We start from the raw sequence: 19,635 nt of genomic DNA on the forward strand, positions 1-19,635 counted from the left end.
ATGGCAGAGTGGGGGACTAAGATAACAATATTGTATAAGAAAAGAGCAGTATAGGTTGTTTATTACCTAGGTAACATTAAGGAGACAAGAACACTAGTTGCCACATGTTGGAAAAAGAAGAAACTGCCGTTAGTTCGTGAAGGACTTTACAACTTCTTTTGTGCACCTCTGCTCGGCCCTCATCCCGAGTTCCTACCTGACTGTCTCTATGAGGGTGGTGCTAACCACAGAAATAGCTATAGTGCCAGCACATGAATACTCAAGAACTCTGTGGTGCATTTAAGTGCAAGTAAAACACCTGCATGCATATATGGAAACTTTTTATGTGTCATAACAACTTTGTATGAGGAGCCTCTATTGTATAAGCAATGGGTGAATTTCCATTGTGTTATACCCCTGTTGCATATCATTTCTGAGAAAAGATAAAGTATTTTAAGAGTAGCCTATGTATGCCACTTGAGAAGTGGGTGTGGATCCCACTATGCTCAGGTCACAGCTCTGCCTGCATTGGAGGAGAAGGCTCCTAGTGTGTGGACTGTGGGACAGATGAATCCCATCTGAATTCTCTGCTGACCTCCCCCCTGCTCTGAAGGTGGAGGAGCAACACAGTGGAACTGCAGTGGGAAAGGCCCGCAGATTTTTAACTTTCTCCTACACCTCTCTCTGGGCTCAGCCTGTGATCTTGAGGGTTTGCAGTGAAATCCTCACTGAGGGTTACTATACTGGCACACAGATGTGTGAAAACTCATGTGTGTTTGTATGTTAGCCTCAACAGAAAAAAGAGTGAGAAGCTGGTAATGGCAAACGTTGTAACAAGCCTGCATGAGTCCTGGTTCCTTCTTCTATTAATGAGCTGAACTTGTGTTATGCCATCACTACATGCCCTTATTAAGACAGAATAACAAAAGAAGACTCAGCAAGGTTTATCCCCTCTCCGTAGATGTGGATTGACTCCATTATTCCCAGGGTAGGAGCTCCCCCTGTTTCTGAACTATACCTAAATTTTTGCTATCCCAACCCCAAGACTCAAGTTTCCTGTTTAAGGCAGCATTACAACAGTAGATGTAAAGAAAACAGTGTATGCAGCTTAAGCTAATCATGATATAATGAAATACTGCTATTTTAGGATTATGTTATAGATAATGACTGCAAGTGTGCTTAAACTCTGGTTTGTTATACAGAACACAGAAAAAAGAATATAAGGAAATAAAAGGTATAGCAAGTGCTCAGGTGAGGTCTACATGGCCACTGTGGTATTATTACCGAAGGGGAAATTCATGTGAGTAAGAAGGAAATAGATGAGTTTGGATCAAGAGTCTGAGTATTGGTCTTGCATTCTAAATGTTCATAGAATTCTCACAATGCCATTCTCACCTGAATTAGGGATGTGCAGGCTAACAGTGTGGACAGGGGAAGGGATGACAAACAGTTTATGTTGCCCCATTCATGCAGAGCTTTTGCTGTAGAGTAGAAAAGGTCACCCAGTCTTGACTCAGGGTGGTTTGAGGATGCTGTCTATCAAGTCCTGTCTTTTTTATCTGGAGATTATATAGTTGGATATGAAAAGTGTTCTGGAGCTTCCTTGTTTCTTGAGCGTGGGAGCAGTTTTTTAATTTAAAAAAAAAACAAAAAACCCAAAAACCTGGGAGAGAGGAATCACATGGTGGTTTTGTTGGAACTCTTACCAACGGAGTTGGTGTGACATGAAGGATTGCAGGGCCTACAACAACCTCCTCCATGAAAGCATGCGGCAGTTAAAACAGCAATATTGGTAAAAGCCTGTTGACTTGAATTTTTTATAAATGCTGCAGCACTGGAAGGGGCTCTGCCCTGTGCTGGTTCAATTACAGGGTAGATCATAGTTCCTCTTCCCTAAGGAAGAGAAATTTTGATGACTTTTTTTTTTATCATTTCACTACTGACTTGTTTCCTCAGGTAGTTTAGATCTTCTCTGCTACTTAAAGGAAGTCTGGATAAAAATTTGACCTGCTCCTTTAAGTTCTCGTAATAGGGGAGATGGAGTTGAAGCTTGTTTTTACTGTGCTATGCATTCATGTTGTTTCTCAGGGCAAAGAATACATCTTATTTTGCCTTTGCAAGTTATGGTTAACACTAATGAAGGTGCTGTGTGGACTCAGATTTTTTGTTTTCTTTTTAAACATGCTACTAATCAAGTGCTAGATTATCTAAACACGTGAAGAACTTGTTCTGCTTCTTCCTCTCAGTTGTATTATGCAACTTTATTGTTGGTAGTTTTGAAAGAAAAGAACTATTCCAGTGGAAAGGATTAAAGAAGTAGGATGAATCACAATGTGCAAATGCTTTTGATATAGTCTTACATTAGTTCAATATGATTTTTTCTCATTTAATTCCTGTATTCTTGGTGTCTGTAGTTAAGATGTTTTTTGTTAGACCAAACAAACAAGAGCTTCCTATTAACTTCCTAGTAAGGAGATCAGCTGTAATTCTCCCCACCATTATTTAATTATTTACCTGTATGCCATGTATTCTTCTTTTCCTCTTACAATGAGAATAATCTCATTATAGACTCCACCAGAACCCTATTAACATAAATTAAGGTGAAGCCTATAAAAAAGGGGTAACTTGAGGAAATTCTGCAAAGATGAATCACCTGTGCCTGTTGTAGAGCTGCTTCTGTCTTTGCTGTGTAACTTGGAATAAATTTGCTTGGATTTTTTGAACCTAGAAAATGAATTCAAAAAAGTGATGAGATTATATATATATATGTTCTTTTCAGGTTGAAAAGAGTTTGTAAATTCTAAGTGATTATTTAGGTCAATTGCCTTAAAGGTCGTTATTTTTCAAGGATTAGAAAGGTAGCTTGGCCCTCTGCATTCATGGATTTTAATTATGGTGGATTTGGTAATCAAGAGTGTCAAAGAGTTACAGGTCTTACCAACAGATTGAGATTGGTGGGTTTCAGCTCTAAGTATCAGCACAGACATGAAGACACCTAGACACCTCAATTACTTTGCCTCATTTCTTTGAAGTACTGTGATGCTTTTAAAAACTACAGTTTCTGTTTGCAAAAGTCAAAACCCCCTTTTTTTTTGGTGCACATTTCTATGTGTATGAAGGCAGAGACGCTGAGGTACACATTACAAGATGAAAGAACATAGGTACAAAAATAATACAGTCAGTAGGAAGAAATGAATGATATGATCCATTTTTCCATGTTTTTATGACATCAGAAAATGAAACAAAAAAAATAACCATGTGCTACCAAACTTCTTTGAAAATGTCTGTTTAATTTAGAGAATTCCTTCAACCAAAAACTATGTGTGCATATTTATCACTTTAATAAAGATATATCCAATTAATTCTGAAAACCAGTGTAGAAAATTAATTTCCCTCCCACAGTCTTAATGAAGAAATAAAGAAACTAATTTTCCCATTGCTGTTAGAGGGGTAATCCACTCCTTCGCATATTAAGAAATTAATGTAATGCATCCAGTCAGCCAAAGAGTCTCTGATTCTTCCCCTCCCCTCAGTCTCTTACACCAGCTTATTTTGTATAATTACGAAAAACAAAAGTGGATGAGACTTAAGTCTCTTCTGTCTTTTAGATGTCCGTATGTGCTAATTTTATGTTTGGGTTTGTGGGTGGTCGGGCTTTTTAGAAAACCAAAACTAGCAGGTACTACCAAATTAAATGGATTAGTTTGATTCTTGCTTTATTTTTCAAGGATAACTATTTATTCTCTTCATTAAGTGAGTATTTTATTTTTGCTTCCATACCATGTGTAACATAATTTCTCAGCAGTTACGTTTTATCATCTCTAAGAAGCATTGATTCCAGCGGCAGTGCTCTATGGGAGGAGCAGTGTGTGTCTTTCAGGACTGTGTTCCTGGTTTCTTTCTGTTATTGTTTTGATGTTTGTATGCAGCTGTATTACTTAATTTCAAAAATGAATGTCAGGGCTTTCTTCTTTAAATGTCTCAGATCTTGTTTGCAGTATCTTTTTTTAAAGTGTTTAATGAGCAAAGTCTTTTTTAAAAGTGTTACAATATTTTCTTCTGTAGACACGTTTCTTGTAAATCCATCTTTCTTAATTGAAAACTATCATAAAAGACTGATGCTGAATTAAAAAGGTGTGGCCTAACTGTAATAATAATTTGGAAGAACATACCAAAAACATCTGGGGACAAATGTTCTGGCGTGGTTCTGAGAGCTTGACACAAAAAAAGGTGAAAGGCTGAAGAACATTCCACTTGCTGTACTCTATCTGGAACAGAATATTCCTTCTAGATACATTGGTGCGATAATTTTAAAGATTTCTACAAAAATGATTATGAATGGCAGCCACCAAATAAAGTTTTGTAAGCACAAGCCAAATAGCAGGACTGTTCCGATTTTCCTTCTTGGACATCTTCACTGTGTCTGGATTACTTGCAGAACATGTTAAAGTGAGCTATAGTCCAGATTGTTTTATGCTGCTTCCATCATGGGAAATATGAATCTTCAGTCTCAGCATTAAATGCAATCTCAGTATGTTTTGTAGCTATGGGAAACTTCTACCAGAGAATAACTTAAAGAATGTGAAAATATTATTTAATGTATAAAGTTTGGAAGTGTATGTGGTTGTTAGCCATTTTACATCTTTGAACTATTGATGTTTCCTTTCAGATTGAGTTTGTCAGATTAGCAAGGATACCATTTTATCAGAACAGCAATTGAGACTGTGAGTTGATTATAATCCCTGAATCATTGTAGCTGTATAACTGAAGTTTGGAATTAAAGTTTGGACGAACTACATTCTGTGCAACGTTGGTATTACCACTGCAGCATCAGGCAGAAGTTTGCTCATTAAAGTGTTGTTAGTCGGGTGTGCCTGTTTACTTAAAAATACACAGATAATCCACAATATGTTTTTTTGTCACAGAGCGCAAATACCCAAATTATTTCATAACATTTTACTATTTACTTGTACTATCTTCTTGTAAATGCTCTTGGATACTAGCCATATTAATAGAAATAAAAAATACCAGTTATATTTTCTGTGAGAATTTGTGGTTCTGTGCTCTACAAAAACAAAAGTGAAAACATGAAATTAATGCTTTTACTTCGGTGTATGATGTTCAAAGTACCTAGGAGGCATAGGGATAAGTTTGTGCAGAAGGAATTTAAACCCACAAAACCAAAACAAACAGAAAACCTCACAACCACAAACTGATGTAACTCCAAATATTGTTTTCTAGGTATATGACTTGATTCCAAAATTGCTAAATGTCACATTACTATTTTATGAAATATCTCAAGTTAACAGTAATACTGTCAGTTCTAAGTATAAATTAGTAGATGCTATTGCTACATTTAACCCAGCTTCAGATGGGAGAGGAAAGGCGCTTACTGAAGTGTAGCATTTGATTGGCACGTTTCATTATAATGTACATATTGTATTTTAAAAATGTGCAACTGATCTAAAGCAGGTATTTAGAATACAAGTTGGATGAAGATTTGATATGACATCCAAAGGTATTAGTTTCATAAGGCTTCATTAGAAGTATTTTAAAAATAAGTTGTCATTTTCTTCCAAAAGGGATTTTTTAAGTATAGATTTACATGATTAACACAATTGGAATTCCTAGTGAAAACCATTAGAGCAATGATAAAGGTTTGCTTAGGGTGCCGGTCTACTTAGACTACCAGATGCATTTCAAAGACTGGAGTGAATCACAAACATGATTTCCAACAGCTGCTGTAGCCAATGCATGCTGAACTGGTGTTCATTTGTAGCACTATCAACTGCAGTATGAAGGTCAGCTCTCCCCTATATTTGTATTTTAGCTTCCAGCCATGGCCTTGACAGCAATAAATCTCATGTTACTGATGACTGTCCAAGTTATATCCCCATCTAGTAGATCTAGAGTACACATTTCAAAAGTTCTGCAAAAGAATGCTTTCTGAATTGTACTTTGGAAAATATTACATTTTCAGGTATCGTTTCAAATATTTTAGCTTTTGCCAAGTAAGTTGTAGGATGTGGGGGAGGGAGGGGAAGCAACTCATTCCACAGTGACTAAGTTATCTTTACATAAAATGTGATTTGTTATGTATATTTGATGTTACATATTATTTGCTGTGAGCCTTATTGGAAGACACTTGCACTATACAATTTATGGAAACAATGCTTTCATGGAAGTTCATGCTGTTGTTGGAGACGCCTAATCCAGGTGAAGTGTAAGCAATCTTGAGTCAAAACCAAAGATGACTTTTGTACATTTATATTCAAATTTTAGAGTAGAGAGGAACATAAGTGACAAGGCTTCCTATATTACATTCAAATTTGTGTTTTGTTTCTGCTTATGATAGGACATAAATTTCTGCAAGTCACTTTAGATTGTTCTATTCCCCTTGTCCAGGAAATTAAATAGTTACTGGAAGCCCATTTATTTCTCATGTTCGTTATCCCATTTCTTTCTGCTTCTGTCAAGTTTCATTAGCAAAAGTAATGAATCCTAATAGCTGTTAGTTATTACATGACTTCAGCTTGCATCCCATGTTAAATGTAAGTCCTCGATAAATAAGTCCTGCATAACTTTTTGTTATAGTGCTCATTTTCACATTATACTTGTATTATGCTTTGCCTGAGTTGTATGACTCTATATCCCCTTTCTTCCTCATATATCTAGGTCATCTTCCATGCAAGTGTTCAGCATTGATTTATTAAGGATCTGAAGATAATCGTAAAAATGAATGTTAAGTTTTGCAGAGAAATACTTAGTTGTTAAAGTCATAAACTGACACTATGGTTACACTACAAAATAGCAGCATACAATCTTAAAGCTGTTCTTAGTGAAACCGTTTAAAATGTTGTGGTGGTTCTTTAGATCATGTTATTAAAAAATTTCCTGCATGTGGTATTTTCAGTTTTAATTCTCTTAACATATTCTATGAAAATTGCAAAGCACAGCTTGACAAACAATTTTGTATTCTCTGATCTTTAAATAATCAAATTGTATTTAATATGCTATGCTTGTGTTATCTGACTTTGCTCTGCTCCACTAGCGTGAGCCTTGTATGTGTCAGCTGAGGGGGTTTGTTGTAGTATGTTTGTGAAGATCCGTTATGTGGCTTATAGAAAGCCTAGCACTTTGACTCAGGAGCATGATGGTGCCTGGAAAGGTTAGTGAGGGCTGACTTGATCATGCAGTAGGAAGGGGATTCACTGTTACATGGGCATAGGAAGGATTGGTGTCACTGGAGGTTTCCAGCATTACTGGAATTGGATCATATTCCTGAGAATATTCCTTTGGGATTCTGTGCCTATGAAGCTGCCTAGCCAAGAAAACCACGTTTTGATGAGAAATTCTTTGGACTGAGGAAGGCTATAGTTCTGTGCATCATCATTCTGCTTACCATTTTAATTTCAAATGCATTCTATTTCAGGTATCCCATTTATTTATTCTTATTTTTTACCTTGAGTGGTTTGGAAATATTGATTTTCATAAAATCCCAGACTGGTTTGATTGGAAGGGGCCTTAAAGCTCATCCAGTTCCAACCCCCTGCCATAGACAGGGACACCTTCCACTAGACCAAGTTGCTCAATATGTATTTTGATATAAATTATTTAAACTATATAAACAATTTTCTTTCATGCCTGCTCCAACAAAGTTGGGCTGTATGCCTCACACAAGTCAAATCACCTTCTCCTTAGTGTTGTGAGCACTTTAGCCATTATATCAAATATTGTTATGGCTTGAAATCAAACAGACTATTGTTCAAAAAAAAAAAAAATCTGGGGAAAAATAATAAAGACTTGTGGCAAAATATGCATCCGCTTCAGAACTATGTAGCAGGATCTTTGAGATAAAGGAAAAAAAGTACCAGATATGCCTTTGAGAAACAAATTATCTTTTGTGTCCTATTCACTTAAAAAATAAATTTACACATGGTGTCACTAGAGGGCAGAATAAAGGATTTGAGAATGTATTAACTGCGTTTCCGTGCTTTGGCGCACGATGGCCGTGGAGCTTAAGGCCTTTCTGCCCTAAACGTGCCTGCTCCTCTTCCGCTTCCCCTCAGGGGCAGCTTGGTGGAAGGGTGGCAGTGTTCCGGTCTGGGAAGGGGGCGAGGGCTCAAGTACAGCTCCCTTCCAGCAGCTCATACATTTCAGACTGGAAGGGGTGAAGTGTCCTACTTTTGTGTTGCTAAGGAAGAAAAAATCAGCTGTCACAAACATGTGCTGCCTCTGCCACTGCCCCGGCCGTCTCCGCTGAGGAGAGAGGCCTTTGGCGGGAAGGCGGTGCTGAGGAAGGTGAGCCAGGCCCACTGCTCGAGGCACGGGGTAAGCTAGGAGAATCAGGGCTGCCTGCAAATAACCTGCCTCCACTCTGGTAGAACTAGGAGAAAACAAGCTTTTTGCTTGTTTTGACGTTTTTGTTTAATTTTTTCATTGCTTTTTAAATTTTTGAGCTGGGCCTGGGTGGATGCCATGCTATTAATAATCAAGGCCTGAGCCAGAGAGAGTGGCTTCTTTCCTCACTTTTATTATGTAGGGTTCAGTTTCTTGCTTTTTGTGTGGATTTTTTTATGCGGTGCCCCACCCAGAGCCTGGAAATTCTTATTTAGATTGGTAGCTGGGCTGCTCATGTCTCAGCATAAGAGCAGTTTCACCGTGGTACAAGTCTGTGAGGAGAATACATTAATACCTGGTACATCTTTTCTGTCAGTGCCACCTTCTGTCCTGTTCTGAATCCAAATGGACAAGAAGGTACAGGAGAGTTTTTCCTTTTCCTGTGTGTCTCCTTGTACTTGCACGAGCACCCTCAGTTGGTTGACTTGATGCTCATTGCATTGCTTGTGTCTGACTTCCAGTGTGTTTCAGCCTGCAGGTAAGCATTCCTGGTTTGAAACTGAGGTGTCCTTTCTGATTTAGTTTCCTCTGACAGAATGCCAGCTGCATGTTACTATAACCATGGTGATAATTTTTTAGCTGAAAAAATAACGTGTACTTAACAGTAGAGTGCTTCAAACTTCAAAATATGTTCTCAGTAGGAAAGTTTAAATCTTGTCTTTTACTTGAGAATTTGAACAAATAAGTAAAACTTCCATATTTACTGGGTATTTCTAGTAAGATCTGAGTCATGCTGTCCCTCATGTTCATGATAAAAGCTAACATGAAAAAAAGCTCTAAAATTACCGTCTTCTGTATGTGTCATCTTAAAAGTGTTGCTGTCATGGTTTCCTATCCCTTTTTGCATTCATGTTTTTATCATATGCCATGTAATTACAGGGTTCTAATGCATTTTTACAGAAACATCATGCATTCTGTCTTCTGTCCTGCAAAAAATCCTGTGCCTGTTGGTCATGTATTAGGCTGGGTACCCAAAGAGGGGGAGGAACATCTGCCTTTCTGCAGTCTTTGCTGCTCTGAAGTTTTAGAGATGCTGTCGCATGAGGAGGAGACACAAAACTGTGCTGGTACAAGCCTATGCCTTGCCTTCTGCTGTTCCTGACCTCCTGTGGGAGCTGTTCCATACCTGGTACTGCAGAAATGTCCTTTCTCTAACCTATAGCAGGATGCACACATACAGGATTAAAAAATTGTTATAATGATCAGACAGGAATTATTTTTACTGATATCAACGTTATCTATGATGCTCAAGCAGAAAAGAAACAATTTCTTACCCGGGTAATTAGACCGCTCAGCCTTACCTCCATCCCTGGAAAGGTGATGGAACAACTTATTCTTGGCACCATCTCTAGACATATCAAGGATGAGGGGGTCATTAAGAGCAGCCAACATGGCTTTACCAAGGGGAAGTCATGTTTGACCAACCTTACAGCCTTCTATGAGCAAGTAACTAGGTGGATGGATGATGGTAGAGCGGTAGATGTGGTTTTTCATGATTTCAGTAAGGCATTTGATACTGTCTCCCACAGCATCCTCATAGATAAGCTAAGGAAGTGTGGGCTTGATGATCAGGTAGTGAGGTGGCTCAAGAACTGGTTGGAAGGAAGAAGGCAGAGAGTTGTGGTCAATGGGGCAGAATCTAGCTGGAGGTCTGTAACTAGTGGAGTCCCTCAGGGGTCGGTGCTGGGACCAGTGCTGTTTAATATTTTCATCAATGACCTGGATGAGGGAACTGAATGTACCCTCAGCAAGTTTGCTGATGATACTAAACTGGGAGGAGTGGCTGACACACCAGAGGGCTGTGTTGCCATTCAGCGAGACCTGGACAGACTGGAGAGTTGGGTGGGGAGGAGCTTTATGAAATTCAGCAAGGGCAAGTGTAGAGTCCTGCATCTGGGGAAGAACAACCCCATGTACCAGTACAGGTTGGGGGCTGACCTGCTGGACAGTAGTGAAGGGGAAAGGGACCTGGGGGTCCTGGTGGATAGGAGGATGACCATGAGCCAGCAATATGCCCTTGTGGCCAAGAAGGCCAATGGCATTCTAGGGTGCATTAGAAAGGGTGTGGTTAGTAGGTCAAGAGAGGTTCTCCTCCCCCTCTACTCTGCCTTGGTGAGGCCGCATCTGGAATATTGTGTCCAGTTCTGGGCCCCACAGTTCAAGAAGGACAGGGAATTGCTTGAAAGAGTCCAGCGCAGAGCTACAAAGATGATTAAGGGAATGGAACATCTCTCTTATGAGGAGAGGCTGAGGGACCTGGGACTCTTTAGCTTGGAGGAGACTGAGGGGTGACCTCATCAATGTTTACAAATATATAAAGGGTGAGTGTCAGGATAATGGAGCTAGGTTTTTTTCAGTGATGTCCAGTGATAGGACAAGGGGCAATGGGTGTAAACTGGAGCATAGGAGGTTCCATGTGAACCTCAGGAAAAATGTCTTTACTGTGAGAGTGACAGATCACTGGAACAGGTTGCCCAGGGGGGTTGTGGAGTCTCCTACATTGGAGATATTCAAGGCCCGCCTGGACAAGTTCCTGTGTGATGTACTCTAGGTTACCCTGCTCTTGCAGGAGGGTTGGACTAGATGATCTTTTGAGGTCCCTTCCAACCCTTAGGATTCTGTGATTCTTATATTATGCCTTATTTGGATGATAATTTCTTTCCTTGTGAAGCTTTACCATAGGGACCCCCACATAGTTAAGTCATGTTAATATAAGTTGTGTTGAAGAATGGTTTGTAGAGGAAAATATAGTACTTCTTGTCAGACATTTAAAAGAAGACAGAAGACAAAAGCCAAACCAGCCTTCAGGCAAATCAGTTTTTTTTTCAGAATATAAAATAGATATTTCGAAAACGTTGGAAAGAAGTTAAGTATCAGTAGTGCCTGAACTTGCTGACACAGGAGATTGCATTTGCTCCTCCCACTGCCATGTCCCTGTCTTTTGGATTACATTTAGCCAAGAGAGCGAATTATTCCCCTTATGTTTTATGTATGGTTTTCTTCAACACATTCCTTAGTGTAATTCCATGTAATGTTAAAATGAAATGATTTTGGATTGATCCCTTACTTGATGGCACTGAGTCTAATTATTGCCTTGTTTTACACTTGGCATAGTTATTTCACAACTATAACTACGAACAAGTAGCAGCTACCACATTGGAATGCTTCCTGAATAGGTGTTCCTTTTTGCAGCAAGTGGCACATTGCAAGTGGATATTGAAAACTGCAGTTGCTGCTTGCTTTGTGCTGCCGGGATACTTCTCAAACTCGTTCAGTGGGTCTCATTGTTTCGATACCTTAATCCTCGCACAAACATGGTTTTAGGAAGTGATTTAATTTTCATTCCATGGCTTTAGCTGTAATTGCGGTGCATCAAGTAGGAGGACAGCATAGTTCAGTAGTTGTCGACTAGGTGGCAGTGTGGTGTTTAAAACGAAGGTAAACTTTTTGATTCACGTAGACCTCCAGATTTTGCCGTGCCTGTGAAATTTGTGTCAGCCTCGGTCCTGTTAATGCACTGAACTTTGTTTTTATACTAGTAAAAGGGCACTGACTAAATCTTAAAAAAATATTAGAATTGAAAGGCTAAGGATTTAATCCCACATACAAACATGTCGTAAGTAGATAACACATTTCTACAGTCTTGGTGAAACTGTCTCATGTCTCCCTTTTTTCTCAACTTGACCTGAAATGAGTTAAGGTTTATTTTTTTTTTTTTTTTGGTGCTAATTTATTAATAATCTTTTACCTGTGGTTGGAAGAAAATCTGTTACTATTTATGTTCTTGCCATTGTTGTATAAAAGACAGATACAATAAACGGTGTAACTGTTTTTGGTTACAGAAGGTAAGGATCCTGAAAATGCATTTCTGTGTTTGTGAGGCATACTAACCAATTTAAGTGGTACAAAAGCTTTAAGTCACCCTGTTTTGGAAAATGCCTGGGCTAGCTATGTTGTGAAAGATTTCACATTTTCATCAAAATAATTCAAATTACTAAAGGGAACCTCTTGTAATGGGGAAAAAGTGCAGATCCTGAGCAATGTAATACTGGGATAAGAAGTTCTAGTCTCTTAAATTCTATCTAGGTAGAATTAGGTAACTAATACAGACTTTGGAGTAAATGACAAAACATGCTTGCAAACTTCACTCTTCGGCTTCTGTTTACTATAGCTCTGTATTTAATGGGAGTAATCTTTACTGCATTATGATTTAAAAAGCTGAATTGGAGCACTGTGGTAATAGCTGTTTCAAGCAACTATCACATCAAAATCAAGTAGTGCTGATTGAATAAAAAAGACACTGAGGGACTTTTCCCATATGCTTTCTGGCTCATCAGTTTCGTCTTCTCAGCAGTGTGTTGTTCAGATGTCCTTCACTCATTTTTGTGGCCACACAGTGAGTATACATATAGCATGCTCAGATGTTATATTTAGATGGGTTTGAAACAGATAAAAATGTTAACCATATCACCATATTTTATAATAATTCACTTACCTGTACTGCTTAGCAGTAGCTTTATTGACATGTTGAAACAGTTGGAAATGAGGGGGAGAGGGGGAAATACAAAAAGCCCATCAAAACAAAAACCTTTAGGCAATCAAGAAAATCAAACCAACTAACCCAGACCCATTGCTGCTTGACCAAGAAGGCCTGAGGGTTCTAATAGCTGAGAGTTTAGTGCAGTACTCTTTCCACAATTTTATTAAAACCTGAAACTTTGAAAACAGATGTATCGCTATCCAGGTCATCTCAGATTACTGCTACTTAAAGATGGTTTTGTCAGCAAAAATTCTAAGGCATGTTTTTCAGGACAACTCTCGTGCTCTGTTGTGGAGGTAATGTTGGTCTCCCTCTTGCAAAGGACCTGATACTTTTTTGGGTTTTGACAGGCAACTTTAGAGCAAGTGTGCGTCTTCCAGAATGAAAAATCTGTGCACTTATCTTGAATTTAAACAAATGCCATTGAATTTAGGCTAGAAGCTTCTAATACCATAGATAAGGACAACTTGATGTGACTGGAACTATTTTGTCTTTAAAAAATACAAAGTTATAGCAGGTTCACAAATCTTCTTGGAGAAAATGTGCTGAATTGTGGGATATCTACTGTGTGGTATTTTAAGTCTTCAGCTGTTAGAGCAGCAAACAGTATCTTTGTGTTTTTTTGGGGAAACAATCGTTGTTATATGCACTGTCTGTTTTGGAATTTGTCAACTGCCCTGTAGACAATACTGTCCTGTTTTGTTAAGGTAAACTAGTAAAAGTGTGACCTCTGACTTTAGGAAAGTGCATGAAGAAGAGTAGGTGGATCTACTTAATGAGAGAGGGTAGGTAGAGCAAAATATTATGAATCCATCAGTGAATGGAAAGAGAATGTTCTCCAAAAAAGCCTTGCAGAAGCAGTTTGGTTCCACCATCTTCAAAGGTGTATTGTCAAAACACAAATTGCGCACCGATAGTAATATTGTACTTGACTCTTTCATTATAAAAACCCGCATATGATCCAAATTAGTACTCTAAGCTAATTTAAAAATCATGGAGTTGCAAGGTCAAGGAAAAGAATTATTGTTCACTTTTATTTAGAAGAGAGTTATAACTGGATTTATAATTTTTATTTTGTTATTGCTGAAATAGTGAGGTGGAAGCACCCTTTGCCTGACCTGAGGCAGTGTTCCTACATTAAGTGTATACCCACCAAATTTATGTTTATGTAATATATGCATAAAAAAGGCTTCTATGTAATTTTAGTATAAATATTTATTTAGAATTCAAATTTGTATAGAGTGGTCCTTTAAAATAAGTTGAAAATACTGCATGATTTATTGGAATCTTATAATAACTCAGATAATCTTTCACATTCACAAACCACAAGTCTGTCTCCTCTAAATGATTTTTTTATTTAAGATGATATGACTACAAAATAAAAATATTAGATTTTTATTGTCTTCTGGTTTTGAGCCTTTTTAAACAGTCCAGATCGTGATACTGTATTTTGAAGAATGCAGTTCTTTGTAAATGAAAGACAATATACTGGTATATTCATCTTAGCTTTTGAAAACAAACTGTCTTATAAGGTTGGCAATACACTTCTGAAAACTGAAAAGTTCAGAAGTTTTTGAAAATTGACAAACTTCTAAAGTTTGAGACTCTGAAGGAAATACTTTGTCTGATGGTATAATGTTTTTTAGGTTGTCATGATGAGAGATGACGATGAGTAGATGCAATAATTGTTAACAAACCTGTAGAGGAGCATCTTTAAAATGAGTGTCATGGTGAATTCTCTTCTAGGCAGGAAATATTTTTGTTAAATAGCTCCCTGTTGTATGCAGATGCATCACTTCTGTAATTGCTAGAGGTAGTGCCTTCATTCCCAGTACCTACATTTTTGCTTTGTTTGGTTTATATGTTTGATTTATAAGAATGCAGCCATTCTCAACTAGAAAACAAAACCAAAAGACACACATCCTAAAAGGAAGCAAAATGGAGAATTAAACCAACACAGGTCATTCAAGAGGGTGAGGCTGTGTTTCTGTGCTGTTATCTGCTGTGTGTTCCTCAATCCACCACTGTCAGCACCTGAAAGGAGCTCTTGGAGAGGTAGTAATCTTCCAGCAGAGCTTCTCAAAGCTTAAAGGAGTTGTGCCTTCTGGAGCTGTTCAGATGAATGGCGGGTGGGCAAATCCAGCGTGTTGGTTGAGTGTGGGTGCTGTCTGGCTGCCAAGGCAGCTATTTTTCCTAAAAGGATAGTATATATTCTTGTTAGAAGATGTGGGGTGAGGGAGAACTGTTATAACCTTCTGTTGGAGATGAAAAATAACTTATATATCTGTAAGTCCCTAAATGGAACAATGAACGAAGGCAAGATCAAACAACTGCATGCAATGTTTTTTCAGCCTGTAGAAGTTTAAATAACCCTACCTACTGAAAATCTCTGAATCTAAAGTAGGGGGGGAAAAAACACCAAACAAGCCCAATTGAGATAGGAGGAGTGCTGTCTTCAATTTTATTTTACTTGTTTAAATCAAAGTGAGGCCAAGAACTGTAAGATCCAGTAAAACAGGCATTAAGCATCAAAAACATATGGATTCCTAACAAGTCAGTGGATCTTATATGATGTAGCTTCTTCTATATTTCTTGTCTGTTATCTCTACATGGCAATGTACCAAGTTGTTTTATAGTCCAAATTTTATGGCATTGTGTGCAAGTAGATTACTTTATCATGGGGGGAGTCACACCTGACTTGGTTGCATATGATAATTGGAATGTGGAAAATTATGAACAACACCTTTTTTTCTAGTGCTTTCTGGTTAGCTTGTCCTAGCATAATCGCAGACTCTGGGCTCTTAGGCTCCTTCAGTACAGCTGACTGCTGTTTTCTAGTTCCTGAACTCATATGTAAGTTAGAACTTTATAAACTAATAACAGAACTTAAGGATATATTTTTAAGGTAAGAATGGATTCAAATCAAATCTGTTTTTCTCTCTAATAAAAGCAGGTGTTTGAAGAGCATCAAACACATTTCCTTGGAGAGTGAAAATGTGTATGACCTAATATCTTGCTGTTTATGATCTACGCAGTGCCACTACATGTATTTTAGTCTTTAATGATCATAAAAGTAACCTTATCCTGTGTAGTGTGGATTCATAATAGTGATAACATCTTGTATTAAATGCAGTCATACTATGCCACTTTTTGCATACATATGTTTTTTAAAAGGATTTGACTTAGAAGTGGGCAGTATTCTGTGCTCTTTAGTTTAATGTAACAAAAAACTGGTATGTACTTGTGAGACTGTACTCTGACTTGGTGGTTCCACAGCATCACTAACGTTTTGAAAATACAGTAACTTAACACATTCGGATTTAAATTCTATGTCCTGGCTAGACAAAACTGTATGCATGTGCATGTATTATATACCTGGATGAATTAATTTTGGTTGCATAAACTTTTACACTGTTTTTCACAAAAAGTCAAGTTGTTTCTTACAGCTGTCAGTTTTAGTGGGTTGCGTTTGAAGCAAAGAGATGATACATGAGAATCAATTGTATCTGCAGCTGATGGAAATAGCCATACTTTTATAGCCATCCATTTGATCAGAAGTTATTAGACTTAGGCAGATAAAGTTTCTCCATTATTATTTTCATTCTTGTATTTCACCAAGCACAGAAATTGATGCTTACACTTCAGTGTGTTTTTTTCTGGAGGTAGCATTTGCAAACATTAAGGCAAATGTTTTCTCTGGTTCTTGTGTGTATGGAAGTACCCATAAACACACAAATGAAAATCATTAATTATGTGTTGAGGTTGATGTGTTCATTAAAACAGATTCAACCTATGTTGAAATGCCATAAATTACACTGTTTCTAAAAAGTTATTCAGGGTGCTGTGAAAATGTACCCAAAGGGGGGTTTTGTACAAAAATATTACTGAATATTGCATGTTCACAGAATTCTAATGTGTTAAGTCAAATAGCAGGGGGAACAGGATTTCAAAACAGTTTTTAAAAGATATTGCTATCACTTGCACTTCTGGCACTGGATGTTTTAGTTAATATCAAAACCTACAGTTGTTATTGTGGTAAAATGATAGTGTGAAATTGATGCTGTTATAGTATAACAATAAGGATGTGACTCATGTATTTTATGTACACATGCATTCAACTGTAGTGACAAATGGCTTCATGCTGTGTGATTAAATGCATATTAGCATTTGCCCTAGGCATTTGATTATTACCATCTTTACTTCATTACATTACCACACTGTATGGCCATATAATTTATAAGATAATACAGACATCACTTTGTTGCTGATAGGAATTATTCTGTTTTATGGATGGTGTCCTTTAATTTTGCCTTTCATGGATTATAAAATTGGTTAATATCTGCTGAAGTGAATCACTGGAGAAGCAAATAAAGATGTTGGCCTCAGGTCACAGTGTCATTTGTGATACTGGCAAAATCTTACAGCCTCATTTATCCCTGTACATGATTGATAACACCATGGGTTAAATGGAGAAAGCTTTGCTTCCATTAAAGGATCATCATGAATGAAGACCTCCCACTTAAAAGTCAGGCATGATGAGAAGACAAGAGACTATCTACAGGTCAAATTAAATAACTTAAATAATTTAAGTGGAATGACAGTGTAATTTGTTCATTCTGTGTTATTACCCTGACCCCTATCAGGCTTATAGGCTAACTTACTTTCTAGTGTAGGGTATTTAAGATGTAATTTTTAATAAGTGCTTTTCTAAGATATAAAGCCCTTTATGGCACTTAAAATTGTGTTAAAATGGATTTTTTTAAATGTGCTTTTTAAAAAGTAATTTTTGTTAAACATAAACCAATAGGAAATCAAGTGTAGTAATTGCTTCAAAATAGGAACTTCAGTCTTTAACTTTTGGAATGTTATTTCATGTATGCTCTAGGATTGTTTTTTAATTACAGGTATTCTGATAAATACCAGTTGTTAAAATAAAAATGCATCTATCTGGGAATATCTTTGATTACACAAAAATTTTTTTGGCATTTTCTATATCAAAAGATGTTTATTAGTTATCATACATCTTTACAATAGCTCTAGGCATTTGTATTTATGTGTGATATTGAAAGTAGGCATTTTATCAGTATGGTAGATATTTGAAAATATTTTGTAACTTTATTATTCCTTTTTATATATTTTTGTTTCCAGTCAAGCACAGAACAAACTATTTGGCAAGTAACTAAGTTCTTTGATCTCTCTGTGGTGGAAGAGATGACATAGGTGTCTTGCACTCAACTGTGAGGAGGGTGAGAGGGAGCATGTATAACATGCAGTATACCTTGCAGTTTTCAGCAGTAGGCTGTGAAGCATTTTGTTGCAGTCTTGGAAAAAACAGTCTGAGTACAAATTGCCCATGAGAAAATAATACTTTCATGGTGAAGGGATGGGTGAAGAATCAATGAACTTCACTCGGAAAAGCCCTTATCCTTACTCACTGCATTATGGAGGTGGTCTTGTTTGTCAAGTGCTCCTGCTGAGATCAGTGAGGTGAGAGGATGGATGCCTGAGGCTCATTTTATTCCATTCTTTAGAGCATAGCAATAGTTTAAAAATATTGCCCTGAGAAAATAATTCTTGGATTGCTTCTGTGCTGGGAAGGGCAGTCTCAAGCCCTGGTGTGGACTGGTTAATGCATACTTCTGCTGGTTGACTTGAAGAGAAACTATTTCATAACTGAAGTACACTCCTTCAAGAGCACCTACCTTTGTAGGATGAATCCCAGAGTTAGACCATCCTTTTTCTGTGTTGTGTGTTTTTTCCCCTTATTAATACAGGCTATTGGGATTCTCCATTTGGTAACAGTACTGTCTTGTAGAAATTCATCACTGTAGAATCCCTGACTCTGAGCATCTAATGTCAGCTCACAGCAATAGAATCTGAGCATGTTACCATGTTTTAACATCATAGTTGCAAAATCTTACCCTTCAGGTCAGAATATAGCATAATTAAAAGTGAAATGAAATGGCCCTGTGCATGTTCTATTGTGAATAATGCTAGCATTTTTATTAGTTTTGTAGCTATGATCATCTCCCAGTACTTTATATGATATCAAAAGTTTTGTTTGTAGTAGTGCCTCATGAATTAGTAGTATTTATCAGTAAGAAAACAATTTTGACAACTTGCGTGAAAGAAATATATTTTAATGTGTTTGTGGGGGGTTGTCTGACTTCATAAATTCAAAATATTTTTACTAAACCAAAAAGTGTGTGTTTGTTTTTTTTTAATTATAATGCTTTACTTTAAAACAAACCACACCAAATACCTAGGCCTGTGTCTAAAATACCTGAATTGTGTCTAAAATGTATGCAGGTTGACTGCACAATACCTGATTCATTTTTGCACATCGACACACCAGATTTGTTGCCTGAAGTGGTACAAGTTTGCATATTGTTCTTATTAACTTTTATTTGCTGCTTCTTCAGAAGTCCTTCAAACATTCACATTTTGACACTGACAAAAGAACTTTGATAAATATTTCATATTGAACAGTTCGGAATTAGACATGTTTTAAAATGGAAGACAAAATTGAGCCTGTTTTTCCTGGTTTTAGCAAATCCATTATTTCAGTAACTTAGAATAGCTTTTGTGGTAGGGCAGCTAAGAAAGGAATCAATCTATTATCCATGAGCAAGCAGCTTAAATTTGATCTGTGTTAGGGTTTTATTTAGACAACAGCAGAAAAAGTGGGGAGCTCTGATTTGTGGTTGTTATGGCCC

General features: G+C 37.3%; 1 protein-coding gene across 1 annotated transcript in view; it reads left to right on the forward strand.

Moving 5' to 3' along the window:
* The first annotated feature begins 826 nt into the window (after window positions 1-826).
* The window catches only part of CCDC73 (coiled-coil domain containing 73), a 76,045-nt gene continuing 57,236 nt past the window's right edge, over window positions 827-19,635 (forward strand). Inside the window, exon 1 of the mRNA XM_062620306.1 lies at window positions 827-967. Within this exon, the coding sequence (XP_062476290.1) occupies window positions 941-967 (27 nt within the window). The 5' untranslated portion in view covers window positions 827-940. The remainder of the gene's footprint in view (window positions 968-19,635) is intronic.

Source organism: Pezoporus occidentalis, unplaced genomic scaffold (genome assembly GCF_034315485.1).
Source record: "Pezoporus occidentalis ecotype Australia unplaced genomic scaffold, CSIRO_AGI_Poc_V1 ctg22, whole genome shotgun sequence".
NCBI classification, from domain to species: Eukaryota; Metazoa; Chordata; class Aves; order Psittaciformes; family Psittacidae; genus Pezoporus; species Pezoporus occidentalis.